At 37.6% G+C, this 16,400-nt stretch overlaps 1 protein-coding gene across 1 annotated transcript; it reads left to right on the top strand.

Moving 5' to 3' along the window:
- The first annotated feature begins 1,966 nt into the window (after positions 1-1,966).
- Positions 1,967-15,100, top strand: taok3b (TAO kinase 3b). Its single transcript, XM_015600775.3, has 8 exons — positions 1,967-2,692; positions 7,000-7,236; positions 8,278-8,406; positions 9,356-9,559; positions 10,161-10,400; positions 11,509-11,721; positions 12,473-12,655; positions 13,356-15,100. Exons 2-8 carry the CDS (start codon positions 7,051-7,053, stop codon positions 13,515-13,517), a joined length of 1,317 nt encoding a protein of 438 aa, XP_015456261.2. The 5' UTR covers positions 1,967-2,692; positions 7,000-7,050; the 3' UTR covers positions 13,518-15,100.
- The last annotated feature ends 1,300 nt before the right edge of the window (positions 15,101-16,400 follow it).

The following is a 16,400-nucleotide window of genomic DNA, read 5'->3' as shown; positions in this document are numbered from 1 at the left end:
TAATAATGATGTGAACTGGTAATGTACTCATTTTCTGCATTAGAGCCACTTCAACAGGCAAATACTTGAAGCCCCTCTGCCTGCAGGAAAACATAACAAGGCTAACTAGTGCTCACACAGAGACAAGGCCAATTGTGCTCTCTCGGACTCTGGCTGCTGAAGGAACATTGCAAGATCAGGGATTCAATCCAGCGATCCTGGCCACCAGAGAGACGTGTTGCCTTAAATACAGTTCCAAAACCCCCTTCATCCAGTTTCTTCCCAATATCAAAAAGAGAGTCAAAGGTGCCTGTGGAAAAAGAGGGAAAACATTGGTATTTGCTCAGTTCATATAAATTATCATTTTAAAGAGTTCATCTTTTACCTTAATGGCTATGAAGATGCATGTAGACTTGGATAATTATGCTGCAAGGTCTGTCACGATAATTATATTATTAACTTATCACACAATAAATGCATATAACATCAATAATTGCCTACTTTTTGTATTTAAACTGCAGTTTTATTTTATTTATGTATTATTTATTTAGGATATTTATTGCTTCAAAATTGTGTAACTGCATTATTGTGCTATAATATCATTATATCAATGGCATAAAATGACAAATAATATGCCAATAATATTTATACAGTTATTTCTGGTTTTGGTATGTCCAGGTGTAGCCTCTATCTTCTTCTTGCTTGGAGGGACACCGGTATCAGGAACTTTGCTGGGTCCCGGTAGAACAGCACAGTCTGCTCCATCCTCTGTTCTTTTCCTCTTTCCTTTTCTTATAGCTGTGTACAAGATAATTTATATATTTAATAGCATTTCATATATCATCAACGTAGATCATCAATATAACATTTACGTTCTATTGTTAATAGTAAACTGCTTTGTACATTAATGTACTGGATACGGTCTAGTGGCCATGGAAAATCTGAGGCAAGTGTGGTCTTTTATTGACTTTTATAAGTATAAGTATAAGTATAAGTAAATGTAGATTTCTAAAACTTTATATATAAAGGATTTAAAGGTTTATCTCTATTATATTTGCTTCTTATACATACATTTATATATATGCTAATGATTTTGGATTGCTTCCAGTCAGTGTTCATGTAAATCAATAATCATCAGTTATTAAGCCTCACATTTTGCCTTAAAGCTAGTGATTGGTGCCCTCTTGTGGATCATCATGATACAGCATCCAAGTTTAACCAGTGCTGATTGAAGGCTTCTTTACAGGATTAAGAAATGCTAAACAAATTGTGGTCATACGTGTATATTTTTTAAAAATCTTAGCTGTTGATTAGTCTAATAGAGACTCTACAAACACTCATACACACATACAGACAGCTGATGTGCATGGTTTGTTTATATCAGAACCTGAGTGCTGTTAGATACTCCGCAAATACTCATACAGACATACAGTTGACATGTCAGGAGACTCGGACAAAGATATGACCTTACACATACCAGCCTATTGCACTACAATTTTATTCTAGTTTTACTGCATTACACTGAGTTATGTAATACTTGTAGCTCAGGCCTATAGGACTATCCTAACTGGGCAAGTCTGCCATGATGACTGACTTATGTATGTATGATGTGTGTGCTGCTTGAAAAAAAGTTATTAATTGTGGATTCACAATTTTAACAACTAATACATCTTGCAAATGTATTTCTTAGTGTACCTGTTAAAGATTTTTGTGTTTCTGCATAATGTGGTACAATAAAAAAATGTGTTGTTTATTTCAGTACCTGTGTGCTATTGGAGACTTTACAAACACACAGACATGATATAGTTGACATGTCAGGAGGCTCAGAGAAGCAGAATGACCCTATACTCACACACCTTTACACACAGACGCACCCCGCCCATTATACTAGGATTGGGTTGTAGTGACCAGCCTCCTGCACTGCGATTGGCTAGTACCGTCCAACGTCCTGCACTGGGAATGACAAGCATGTCCAAGTGGACAGCACTGGGATTGGCTTTCAGTCAGGCAGGGAAATACTAGCCAATCCTAGGACTATTCAGGAATGTGAGCTCCAGCCAATTCTAGTACGAGACGCGGGACACCAGCATCCAATCGTGGCGCAGGAGGCCGGACACTAATAGCCAATCCGGGCTCAGAAAGCTGGTCACTCGTAGACAATCCCAGCGTAGGAGGCGGGATTTTTGCTGGGATACGGATGGGGGGACGAAAAAAAACTAATAGCGCCTGAGGAAGCGCCGCCGCCTGGGGGAGAAGACGCCAGACCCTCGCCTTTTCCCGCCGGCCCTCTCCGCTTCGCTCTCCGGCCCCGTCACCGGGAGAGATCCGCGGTGGCGACGAGAGAGGAGGAGGGGGAGGAGGATGCGCTCAGGCCGCGAGAGGCGAAGGGAAGCGGGAGATGATATCAGCGGCATCAGCACCAACGGGGCGCTAGGCTAGCTAACTGCCCCCTTCTCCCGTAACCACCATCACCTCCTCCAGCAGCCTCCTCCTCCACCACCATTAGCACCACCACCACCTGCTGGCTTTCTTCGTTAACGTTATCAACCCCCCCTCGCGGTAAAAAAGCAATGCTCGTGTGAGGGATGAGGCTGGAGAGAGGCACGTCAGGCCAGAGCCGCGGCCTAGATCTTCTCCCCTTAGCCGGGCTCACCACCGCTAGAGCAAGTGCAGCATCCGCCAACGCTTCGCCACCATCACACCAGCATCTTTGGTAGGGACACGGGCTCTCTCTCTTCCTGTCTCTCATTCTCTCTCACTGTCTCTCATTTTTTGCAGCGATATCTCTCTCTCTCTATGCTGTTTTCTAGTCTTTTCTTTCAGTCTCCTCCTCTGGCTCTCTCTCTTTTCTCTCTTTGCATGAGAAATACAGGCCTGTCATGGCCATTCTCTCACCCCCCGTTGCCTAGCAACCACATCTTGTTAATAACCCCCCCCCCCCCCTCTCTTCCCACACTTCACCATCACCACCACTACCACTATCACCACCATCATCATGTCTCTTTCACTGCCTCTCGATTTTGGCATTGTATTACTTTGTACATTAGCAATATATATATATATATATATATATATATATATATATATATATATATATATATATATAACGAAATTGCAATATATTTTGTATCCTGCAACATAATGCATTAAGAAAGTCTTCAGACCTAGTTACCTTTTTACCATTTTTTGATGTTGCGGCCTTCAAGTTTTTCCCTATTATTCTGCACTCAATACCCAAAAACAGATATTTTTCTTCTTTGCCAGTTTACGGAAAAAGATAAAACTAAAATATTATAAATAATTAGACCCTTTAATCTGTCCTTAAGTAAAGGAAATTAAGCTTACCGCAACTAGGGCTGAGTGTTGGAAATTAAATGTTTCTTTCACCAGCCAGAAGAAAAATTATTCCAAGCAATTTATTTTTTTTCCATACACCAATTTGCTAGCACAATGTTGTAACAGTGTTACTGTAAGGGTAAGTAAACTAGCATGTTATGATGACCAATAAATATTAAGTGCAGTACATAATTTTATAGGCAATAGCAGTTAATATTTCGTATGGGGATCCTTTTTTAACAATGGCCTCTTCACTTCTGAAAAGTATGTTCAGCTTTTTATTTATGTTGGAGAGTGCCAGCATTTAACAAACTTGCACTGAACAATACACATCACCTCCTTGTATCATTTTGATGGTTCTTAGTCCTAAATAACCTCATATTTATTTGCCCACAATAAACTTGTTAGTTTTGCTGCTGGGTGAAGTGTGCTGCCAACAATGAGAACTCCCCTAAAAACTACCAAGTCAAAGCTAACATGCTATATAGGCAGGTCTTTTCCATGTTCAAATCTTCTTAATAAATGTACCAACATTTGGCCAGTGGCAGGTGCTAATCAAACACTATTCTAAGGTATGATGCCACAAGGTTTGCACAGTTGGATTTGTAAATGTTCTGCCATTCCTTACTGCAGATCCTTTTAAGCTCTGCTTGGATGGTGATAGTTGGTGGCCAGGATGTTTTAGGTCTCTCCAGAGGTGTCGATTGAATTTAAGTCAGAACTCCATCTGGACCAATTAAGAATATTTAAACTCTATGAGTTGTCTCTAATCTACTTCTGTGTGGCCTTGCCACCACCATGCTTCACAGTAGGGATGATATGGAATGACAGCTGATGTGCAGTAGATTTCCTCTAGACAGATATGCCACTGGAATTAAGGAAATCAGTCTTTAGTCTTGGACTCATGAGACCAGAAAAGTTTGTTTTTCACAGTTTGGGAGTCCTTTATGTGCTTTTTTGTGAAATTCAGGTGCACTGTCATGTTTTTTTTTACTGATGCTTCTGTCTGGCTTCTGCCTGGTGATTGTCGATCTTCCGGAAGTTTCTCCCATCTGCACACTGGATCTTTGGAGCTCAGCCAGAGTGACCCTTTGTTTCTTGGTCACTTCTCGGAGAAGATTCCTAGTTGTTCCAAATCTGTTTCTAAAGCTTTACAAACAGGTCCTCCTGGTTTGTTGCTCTAATGGGCATTGTCAGCTGTGAGACCTTATGGAGTCAGGGGTGTCTTATCAAAGCATGTCCAAAAAAATTTATTTACCACAGGTGGACTCCAGTTAAAGTAGGAACATCACAAAGGTTAGAGGTTTGGGATCGCCCCAAGTTTGTCTCTTGTGGGTGTGTTCATGCATCACTGTGGCCAGATTTTATTTAGCAAGTTCTCCAAATTGTCTTCGTGTTTGTGTAAAGATGCACAAACTTAATCTTATTAAATATAATCTGCTTTCAGCATGCATGTTGTTAAAAATGAGAACTGTGGATTCTCCTTTTGCATCAAACAAAAATTATGTTAAATAAATTTTTCCTTAGATGACATTTTACACCTGCTGTATTACACATCCTCACATTGCAATAAGCATGCTGAAAATATGTAATATACAGCTCTAATATAAATCACCATGAACTGAAGATATGAAGTCATAGATCTTTCACACCATATGTTCCTCATCCAGTTCACTGTCATTAAACTGGGTTTGGAACTTTCTTTTCTTTCTTCTTCTCCTCCAACATGATGTAGCTAACGTCTTTTTTGTTTGCTGCGCTCAAACAGAAGCTAAATATCTGCTCATGGTTTCCTACAGGCTTGTGCATAGTTAGAGACTTTCTTTTTTCCTTTCTTTTATTGTTTTTTTCCTTTCTTTTATTGTTGTTACTGATGTTTTTAAGGATGGCTACATGTCATTTTTAAATGGCTAAGCAGTTGCTTACAATTCCTTAGAAGTTGCATGTGGTTTTCTCTGTAATCATAGGATGTGAGGCATTTATGCCCTTGCTAGCCATGCCAAGGTTAAAGCAAAATTATAGCAGCTGATATACAACTGCAATGTTACATATTCTCAACATTATTCATGGTTCAGTAAAAATGCTTTTTCACATTTATACATTCAGACTATTACCATTTACCATGTGCTTCACTGTGTGCTGGCTATAAACTTGCTTAATGATATGACCTCAAAATACTATCACAAATAATTGAATATTTTTACTCAAATTCAGTTAAGGCTGAACAATATCATAATTTCAGAAATTCTATCAGTATATGCACATGTACAATAATCACCTTGTGGGAGGTGCAATGGTCAAAATATATATTTAAAATGTTTGCTGCTTGATTTAAAAGGACATTTACACTGTCTTCATTATCCATGCCATATCTACTAGCTATAAACACTACATTGCCAAAAGTATTCACTATTCTGCATTTCCACACATATGAACTTGAGTGACATCCTATTTTTAATCCATAGAGTTTAATATAAATAACCCACCCTTTGCAATCGTAATTGCTTCAACATGTCTGCAAAGGATTTTCACAAGGTTTAGGTCTGTGTTTTGAGCTCACTAAAGTGCATTTGTGAGGTCAGACACTGATCTTGGATCTTTGATCTTGGCCTGGCTTACAGTCCCTGCTCTAATTTACCCTAAAGGTGTTCTGTCGGGTTGAGGTCAGTATTCAAGATCAGTCAAGGTATTCCACACCAAACTTGCTTGTCCACATCTTTTTGGACCTTGCTTTTGCACTGGTGTGTAGTCATGTAGGAACAGAAAGGGGCTATTCCCAAACTGTCCCTGCAAATTTTGTAGCATACAATTGTGCAAAATCTCTTCGTAAGCCTTAAATGTTCCTTCTATAGGATTTAAGGGGACGAGCTCAACTCCTAAAAAACAACCTCACACCATAATCCCCCCTCCACCAAATTTTACACTTGCCTCAGTGCAGTCAGATAAGTACCGTTCTCCTGGCAACCGATAACTCTTGTCCATCGGATTGCCACATAGAGAACCACTGATTCCTTTAGAGTTCAGTGATGGCTTGCTTTACACCACCGCATCCGACCTTTTTGATTGTGCTTGATGATGTAAGGCTGGATGCAGCAGCTCGGCCATGAAAACCCATTCCATTACTCTTTACAGTGTTTAGAGACGACCTAATCCAGGCCACATTAAGTTTGGAATATTTAGCAGTTGGATTTCTTGCACAGGTGGCATCCTATTACAGTTCCACATTAGGATTCACTAAGCTCCCATTCTTTTACAATTTTTTTGTAGAAGAAGTCTGCAGGTCTCTGTGCTTATTTTATACACTTGGAAGAGATTGGAACATTATTTGGATGAGTGAGTGAATAATTTTGCCAATATAGTGTCTATGATTATATGTGCTCACTGTAATTTATTTTACTCCAATACTATGTACACAAAGTCAATTAATAATATTGGGACATGTTGGATCTCTGACTTCTGATGTAAACTGGTGGTAGTTGTTCCTGTGACTAATAAGGGCCTGTTCTAGGTAAGCTAGTCTATACCAGAGGAGGGCAATTCAGATGGCAAAGCAAACCAGGCAGTTTGAAAATGATGGGTGAAATTTGCCACCTTCAGCCTATACAGTCACAATGGATAAAGTTTTATGACTTTTTAAAACTTTTTTTGTTCTTGCTGTTTTGTATACTCACTATTCTGCTGCAGGTCAGTGAAGAGATCCAGGAGCATGAGCAGGACTCTGTGTGGCAGGAGCAGATGTCAGGGTATAAGCGCATGCGGCGGCAGCACCAGAAGCAGCTGATCGCCCTAGAGAACCGGCTAAAGGCCGAGATGGATGAGCATAAGCTCCGGCTGCAGAAGGAAGTGGAGACCCAGGCCAACAACACCTACATTGAACTGGAGCGGCTGGCCAAGAAGCAGACCATCCAGTTGGAAAAGGAGGTAAAGAAAGCTATGGTTAAGGTAGAGAAATATGTAAGCAATCATTACTACAAGGTTACAAGATAGTGTTCAAACATATTTAATTGTTACATTATTATTTTATTTCTGGGGAGACTTGTTTATCTGGCATTGTTCCAGAAACCATGTAAGTGATCATTGTATACTACTGGGACTGGAAAATAATTTGATCATTTTTTAACACATTTATGATATTTTGCTATTACTCAGAAACTTATCTGAGGAGGCCGGTTAATTACATGCCTTTGTTTTAACCTTCGTAACTAAAGGCCAGAGTAACGGACAAGATAAAGATATCTCGGTGGACAGGTTGACAATGCCCACACCTGTTGAAGTTGAGATTGAAAACTGGCTAATGGCAAGGTGACAAACAGCATTACAACCCACAATAGATAGCGAAGTTCGTGGTAACTATCGTTGAATGGCAGTATAAGAATTCACATCACATCCATGTCCACATTCACTGCAAGAAGCCCCACACGCCTATCCCACAGAAGTCACTGACACAAAAGTAGTTCCTGTTCCGTATCTTTCGCCATGTCAGTATATTTCCTTAGTGTGAATACAGGCTTCACATGAAAACGATGTGATTTCCATTAGTTGGATGTAGATTACTGTAATATATCAATATATCACAAACATTTACTGAGAGCAATACTGTGGCTATTTAAGACTTCTTATTTAATACTGGTGCTGGTACAATGGTAACACACCAAAATATATATAATGAAGCCGAATTCTGAATGACAAACACAATTTTATACAGGTTTTTATGTTGGTGCCACAGTCTAATAAATATTTATTTAGCACCTTGTAACATCCCAATATACAAACCAACACAGCACACAACAGTGATTTTTTTTCTTTGGAGAAAGGGAGATGGTGGTTTTAATGTTATGGCTGATTGGTGTACAAGCACTTTTTTGCCTGATTCATTAAAGTCACATACAGACTGTTAGTAACAGCTAATGATAAACCTACTTGCTGTCTAAAGAAAACAATCGATATTTTTTTCTAATGCAGACAAAGTCAACAGCTGCAGAGGAGAAGAGAATACAGCAACAAATCTTGGTCCAGCAGAAGAAGGAGCTGACCACCTTCTTGGACTCACAGAAGAAGCAGTACAGGCAATGCAGAGAGAGAATGAAGGAGGTGAGAACAGTGTAGGCTAAACATATTACACACAAGCAGCAATAGTGTGTCCTTTGTTTAAGCAAGCGGTTGTCAACTACAGTGAGAGTAAACACTAAGCCAAGTAACCAATAAATTATTTTGATTACTTTGTACAGCCCTCCATATTGTTTGGGACTACATAAGTTGAGTATCACAATGTTTCTTAACTTTCCTTAACCAAGTCATTAAGTTATTTCAGCAAACATTACTATCCTAGCTGTAAATAGCTAGGTCTTTCAGCATCTAGTTTTGGTCACCTTTATATTCTGATTTTGTTGTTTGGCCACATGAAGATTGCTTGGTCAGAAATAATAAAATGTAATTAATTTGGAGTTACATAATTCTGCAGAGGGCTTTAATTTTACAGACAGAAGCAGTACTGACACGCTTCATTTCTCAGCATATCACAGCGCACATCGCACCACGCAGTATTTTGACAGTATTGCGTTAAGTTAAAGTGAGACCACAGAAAGCCTCGTGACATTACTACCGTTACTCTTCAAGCCCTATACAGCAATTTTTTAAGCTTGAAAACACACAGTTTGTAAAGAGGTAGAAAGCTGAGTAAACTCATACCAAGGTTTATAAGTGATGTTGAGTCTGCCACCACTGCAGAACAAAATATAGAGGAAACACTGGATGATTAAAACATTTGCAAAAATCTGTATAGTTTTCCTTAATTGTTTGATAATTTCATCATCAACAAATAAAGTTACATACACGTTACATACACATACTACAAGGAGTATGAGTGTGAAAATGTTTGTAGATAAAACAAAAAAATGTATAGATTAACAGATAAAATGATTGAAAAAGGATGAGCAAAGTTTTAAAAACATATTGATAATATGTTGAATGCTCTGTGATCACCTAATTAAAACACAAATGATATGGTTCAAAGCATTTGTTAAAAAACTTTTTTTTACAGGAAATGAATGAGGACTCTAGCACACCGAAGGAGGAGAAGCAGGAGCGTTTGTCACGCCACAAGGAGACAATGCAGCGTTCCCAAGCAGAGGAGGAAGCGCAACTGCTGAACCAGCAGAGGATGGTCTATGAGAGGAGCTGTCGTGCTCTAAAGAGACGAAGCCTCATCAAAAAGCACGAGTTTGAGCAGGAACAGATACGGGAGGCAAGTTATAGCACCTGTGGCGGGAACTCTGCAATAGATATGTAACATGTCTGACTCGGTCATTGGTTCATCTTATTTATCTCCATCTTTTTTTCCAGTTTTTTAAATCAGAATTGTCACGTTTATTATGTTTTAAATCACATCAGTTTTAGTTAGTATTGCAGGCCTAAAATATAGGAATGGATGTATATTTTAAATTGAGCTAGACCACACAAATCCTGAAATATCAGCAATTAAGTAAATGTTTAAATAAACTGAGCTGAGTTGGAAACATTAAACTGCTTTTTCAACAGCTGTAACTTGGCATGTTGTGGTACTGTTGCATTTGAGCTTCAGTTGAACCTTTTTTGGGGTGAAATCAGACTCTCAGACTCTACAGACCACAGGCTCTCAGACTCTACAGACCACAGGCTCTAGATTTTAAAGATATTCGGGGTTAAAAAACATGTTATCAACAATTAGCTTTAGTTGTTTACTGTCATCCTGTAAAAGCAGCACATGTTCTAAAACATTTTTAGATGTAGTTCTAATTCAAATTCTTTTCAAGAGTACATTCATCACCATCATTCTCTGTACCCTTACTCTTTTTTTTGTGTCCCAGGAGCTGAACAAAAAGAAAAACCAGAAAGAGATGGAGCATGCCTTGATGATTCGGCAGGATGAGTCTACCCAGGACCTGGAGCGGCGGCAGCTGGAGAGCCTGCAGAGGTTGCGTATGGAACTGATCCGCTTACAGCACCAGACTGAGCTGGAAAACCAAGAGGAGTACAATAATCGTCGCCAGAGGGAGCTGCACAGAAAGCACGCTTTGGAGCGCCGGCAGCAGCCTAGGAACCTTAAGGTGAAGAATTTAAAATCACTGGTTAAAATAAGAATATAAGAATATTCTGCTGTTTTTATACACCAATCAGCCTTGACATAGAAGTGGATCTTGTTACAAAGGCACCTGTCAAGGCATTTTGTAAATACAGAGTTAATATGTTGGAAGCAGGAAACATGACAAAACAAGAATCTACAGAAGCCCTGAAGGGTAAGATGAATAAACAATGTGTACGTAGAATGTGCTTCTGCATGCTACTGAGGTGCATCAGAAGGGTAACATGTGAAAAAAAAAAATCCTGGGCAACACCTACCATGGTACACCAGTCTTGACCAGTAGGGATGGCAGATTTTTTTTTTGTCTTAGACACCTAGCAAAAAAATCAGGGAGGCTAAATGCTACCATGCTAAGTGTTACTTAGTTAATTTTATTTTCATATGTTACCCTTCGGGTGCATCTCTACCAAAGTTGGTAGAGTGAAAAAAAAAGGATCTGAGACACTTTGACAAGAGCCAAACTGTAATGGCTTGATGACTGGATCAGAACATGGTATGCGTTGGACACTACCTGCCAAAAGTTGTGCAAGAAAATCCAACCTGTTAACCTTTGACAGGGTCATGGACACCAATTTAAATGTTTTTAAGTTTTGTGTGTTGCACATCGACCTAGGCTCAGTGTGGCCAGTATGAGAGCAGTGGGTGTGTATGGTATTTCCTTTTAATACAAAAATGATGCTGTGAGTTACAATAGGGCACACCCTAATACCAAACAATACAAACAATTTGACTACATTTTCAGCTAGCCCCAATTCAAATATCCCTCTCTGGTGAAATTTTGTTGACCCTTGATCTCTATAGAGAGATCCACCCACTTTTGCACCCAACCAACAAGTGCATTGCATACCACGTTCAGTGTGAAGACAGTTTTAGCCAGGTAATTTAATGTTATGACTGATCTGTGTGTATATACATATGTTTTTTGAAACATATGAATGCTTTCATTAATGAATGCCATAATTAAGCAGCGTATTGTTGTGCACTAGAAAGCATTCATTGTGTTTTGAATATAACCTCATTAGGTGACTTTAAACCTTCATGTTTTATTTTGTTTTTTTGGTGCTACAAAAAAGGCATTGGAGATGCAAATCAAAAAGCAATTCCAGGATACCTGCAAGGTTCAGAACAAGCAGTATAAAGCTCTAAGGAACCATCAGCTTGAGGTCTCCCCCAAGAGTGACCACAAAACCCTGCTGAAATCTTTGAAAGAAGAGCAGACCCGCAAGCTTGCAGTGCTGGCAGAACAGTATGAGCAGAGCATTAATGAAATGATGGCATCACAGTCGGTAAGAAACCTGGTAGAAGAGGAGAAAGTGATTGTGGACATGTTGCATGTAACTTATGTTTAATAGACAGCAGTCTCGACACAGTTAATAATATTGTTATTGTTACTGACTATTGACTGACACAGACTAATAAATTAATATGATTTAACATTGTTTTTATAAAAGCAGAAAATTTACATCCATTAAAACCTGTAACAACCATTTATGCTGTCTTATTCAAAATTGTGTTCAACATGAGATTAAAGCTTTTGTGCTAAAATGGCTTTCTGTACTTCTGTACTTGTACGCTATGCCAGATATTTTTCTTTGAGAATTTGTTTGCCAGGTAAAAACAAAGTTGAGCCAAAGAAACTTAAGTTTTAAGTAAAATGTTTTAATATATAAAGAAATTTGAAGCTAAGTTTTCCTCTATTTAAACTGTGCACTTCCTTATGAGAAAAAAATAATAATGTGAAGGGTAGAAATGAATGGGACAAAGAAACACCAGAAAAATTCAGATCAACTTAGAAACACAAGCTTTAAAGGGTAATTAATTTTATTATTACATTACAAAAGCCAAGTTATTGTTTGCTGTGTTTTACAGAATCACACAGAATCAGGGCACAGAATCATCCTTTTATTTATTTATTTTTTATTTATTTTTAGAGCTTAATGTGTTTTACATCTGTGAGTCTCTGTGTTTAAAATACTATTATTTTTTCAGCTCAAGGACTGTACTGTGCATAATAATCACTGCGTGGTCCCCTTACAGCTACGTCTGGATGCTGAGCAGGAGGCAGAGTGCCAAGCCTTGAAGCGGCAGTTGCAGCAGGAGATGGAGCTTCTGGATGCCTACCAAAGTAAGACGAAGGCGCAGACTGAGGCCCAGCACGAGCGGGAGGTGCAGAAGTTGGAGCAGAAGGCGTCTTTGCGCAGGGCTCACTTGGAACAGAAAGTGAGGGTGGTTGTTTTAAACTGAACTCATATCAAGTTCATGTGCATTTATGATGTCATTTATTTTTTATATTTACACAGATATCCAACTCCAACTCCCAGATTTTTTCAAAACAAACTTCTAATAGTCCAAGATACTTGCATCCTTTTGGGGGGATGTTCTAAACACATTAACATATTTTAAAGTTTTAAACATTAAATATTTTAAACATATTTTAATTTCTATTTGTTACTTTTATTCCGCTTAATATACACATATCAGCCATTTACCAACTGGTAAAGTGATTTTTCTTTTCCTGTATTTTGCTTTTATAGCTAAAAGTTAGCATTTCATTTTATTTTATGGTCTGTAATTAGCATTTAGTAAGTAAGTAAACAGTAATCACAAGTTAGCACTGAGTTACTAATGTGGCAAACCAGTAGCATTTACTGTATGTGTCAATATATTATTACTATATTCTACTTACACCACTCAGGATTTGGCTGTTGTTAGGTGTGTACCTATTGCTGGTACACACCTGGGTAGTTTTTTACCTTACTTGGTGTGCACTTGAATAAGAAAATTACAAAATTATAGTAATTAATTTTTAATTGCTTCATATTTACCTATTACAAACTAGGTACTTAAAATAAAATGACATGCTAGTTAATGTTTTTCTATAGACCTGGAAGAGGCATTAAAATGATCTGTTCGATTGCAGATGGAAGAGGAGCTGGCTTCACTTCAGAAAGAACGGACAGAAAAAATTAAGCATTTATTTGAGCGCCAGGAGCGGGAGTTGGAGACATTTGACGCAGAGAGTGCCCGACTAGGATTCGGAAGTTTGGCCTCGTTTGACTTCCCCAAGGAGGATGACAGATGATCGAACCCAGGCTGACATGGCCATTCAATGCTGATGTCTGTGGACACATTGTGCCTGTGCTGTCCCTGACTGTTGGATTTACCAAGATCACCTTTACAGTGACCATGCTGGAGCAGTCTTTTCAAATATCTTCATTCTTATTGGCTGGGGGGAGAGGGAAGCACTCTGTAATTCTTAAGAAAGCAACAGCTACCAACATGAGTGACTTAATGGAGCTCAGAAAGGGATCAATCTAGAAGAACTGACCTTTTCTCCATGCCGTGTTGAACCCACTTTTGGTATTAAATCAGTAATTCAGGATATTTTAGTACAAGTAAGCACTTTGATATGTTTAAGTATGAACCCAACATGTAAGTGAACATATTGTGCGAAAATGCCTTTGGTGTTATCAAAGGACATTGCGACTGTAGAATGTGTCCTACGTCTTCACCGTGGCTATTAGCTGTTTTGTCTTTGTTTATCACGGCGAATGTGAATGCTGTTGACAAAAGCTGTATGCAAAAGCAGGTTTTGAAACAGTGTCTGATTTTAAAAATATGGTGAATATATTGAGAGCATTCAATTACTTTCATATTGTGGTAGAACACACTTCTTTTTGAAAAGGTTAAAAAACTCTAAATGATATAATTTATTTATTGTTCAGTATCCTAAATTAATTGCCATTAGTTATATCAGGGTGTGAATTTATTACAATGAATCAATTCTGTCAGACTCCTTACTGGTATTATTGCATGCACTTTAAAAACAAATTCAGGTTGTGAAATGGAGCATGGATCTGTCAGAGATTTTAGCTGTGTGTAAATAAAAAGTGGTCCATAGCAGTTTTGTTTTCATGGCTATTGATACTGAACATAAGCTTTATCTTTGATATGAAATTGCCAAATTGCCAAATGCCTTTAAGTTATGTTGATGAATGTTTTATTTATTTATTTATTATTTTTTGCCCTGACAACATCATTGTTTGTTGAATTGTGATTCATTCAATGTGGAGTTCTCACTGCTCTTGTACAGGGAAAATGGTGCAATTTGTGTTGTAAACATTTTATATAAATATTTGTATATGATATCCTAAATAGGGGTTTACACATGTATTGGTCAGTTGTTGCCAACAGGAGTTTACGAAAGTCTTATTCAGAGTAGGCACAGGAAGGTCAAACTATTTTTGTAAGCAAAATAGAGGGAATTGCCAGCTTCACTTGTAATGTGACAAAATTGTTGACAACATGTTTTCTGATCAGGCTGTGAATTGCCATCATGGTGTTCACAGCAGGCTGGCGTTCAAAGTGAGCAACAACTAAAAATTAAAGTGGTACTTTTACAAATCATAGTCTTTAAGAAAGGAGTATGTGGGGACAATTCATATCTTTTTAAACCCTCAAAAAGATTCATATCTTTTCTAAACTCACTTACATCACACTATGCATAACTGGCATATAACATGTTGTCTGATACCAACTAAAGGACACCATTCAGTTGAGTATTTTGTGACTGTCATTACAGGCCTCTTTTCAAACAAAGCCATTGTTGAAACTGCCATTGCACAAGTGAACTGATGTTTTAACTAATAAACTCAATGAAGTTTTGGTTTGCTAATGATATGTGATGAAAATATAAATATAATTTTGTTTATTTATGTATTTTTTACTATTATGCCAGGCAATAACATGGATATAAAGAACTTTCCTACATACAAATTACATACAATGTGTAAACCTGGGTAACAATTACACTGTATTGGCCTCTATAAAAAATACACAAAGTAAAAATCTGTATATTATAGTTGTACTCGACCTAATACAATAATTGTCTTCACTAGTTACTATATAATGTGTATGCTTATCTCATAACTACACATACATTTATAATGCCAGTGCATCCTTACTAACAGTTACAATCATCCAACATTTTTATTAGTATTAGTATTTAGTTTTTCTTTGCGGAATTTTCACTTATTTTTTCTTGCCTTTTAAGGTCTGTTCATAGATTTTCCATAATGTTTAGGTCAGATTATTAAACTCCTAGGCGAAAATCTCCATCTTGCATATATAAAGTAGTTTGGGATAAATGCCCTGTTGTAGAATCCAAATTTTTTGCACTACATTATGCAGTGTAAATTTTTATTTGTTTAATCTGTTTTCTCCTTTACCAGTGAAATGTTCCCTCCTGCCACCTTTGCTTATTGAGTGTTTTTACATGCAGCTAACAAGCCGATAACTGTAGAAAATCACATTTTGTTAGTAATCCGATCAATTGATTTACATGCATTTTGGAGATTAATCAGATTTGGGTAAAATTCAGGTTTACATAAAGGTAGGGTCCTATGAAATCAGATTTATATTTTGTCAAATTCTGCTTTTATTTTTTCTGTTTTTGTTCATTTAAGATTTTTAGTTTTTTTAATAAAGGTGTCAGGCATTTAATCACATTCAACAACAAAGTATTTTAAACTGTACAGGTTTAAAATACTGTTTAGGTAAGGGGCAAATTAATTAATAAATAACTAGCATAGACCTAAAAGTTTCCTATAATAAACAAAAAGTAAGTAACAGAGGCTGTAAATACTGTATATCTCTTACACTACAACAATTTCTATAGCTGCTCCTTTATTCATCATTTGACCATATTTTGAACAAAAGTTTACTTAGTAAAGAACAAAAAGAATGTTCTTTATTATTTCAGTCAATACAGCCACTGATATTTGTAAACAGCAATATTTAAATAAGCTGCCATGGGGCTTTTATTATGAAGCCAAATTTGCAGATTAGCCTATCAACTCTTTCCTAGTTGAATTAATTGCTGATTTTTGATAACAGATGGAGGGCACTGTGCTGTTTGGATTAGTAGGTTTGGGATTTTTATATATGTGGATATATTACGGCTGTA

This window comes from Astyanax mexicanus, chromosome 1 (genome assembly GCF_023375975.1).
Source record: "Astyanax mexicanus isolate ESR-SI-001 chromosome 1, AstMex3_surface, whole genome shotgun sequence".
NCBI lineage: Eukaryota > Metazoa > Chordata > Actinopteri > Characiformes > Acestrorhamphidae > Astyanax > Astyanax mexicanus.
This window is presented reverse-complemented; position numbering and strand designations above follow the sequence as displayed.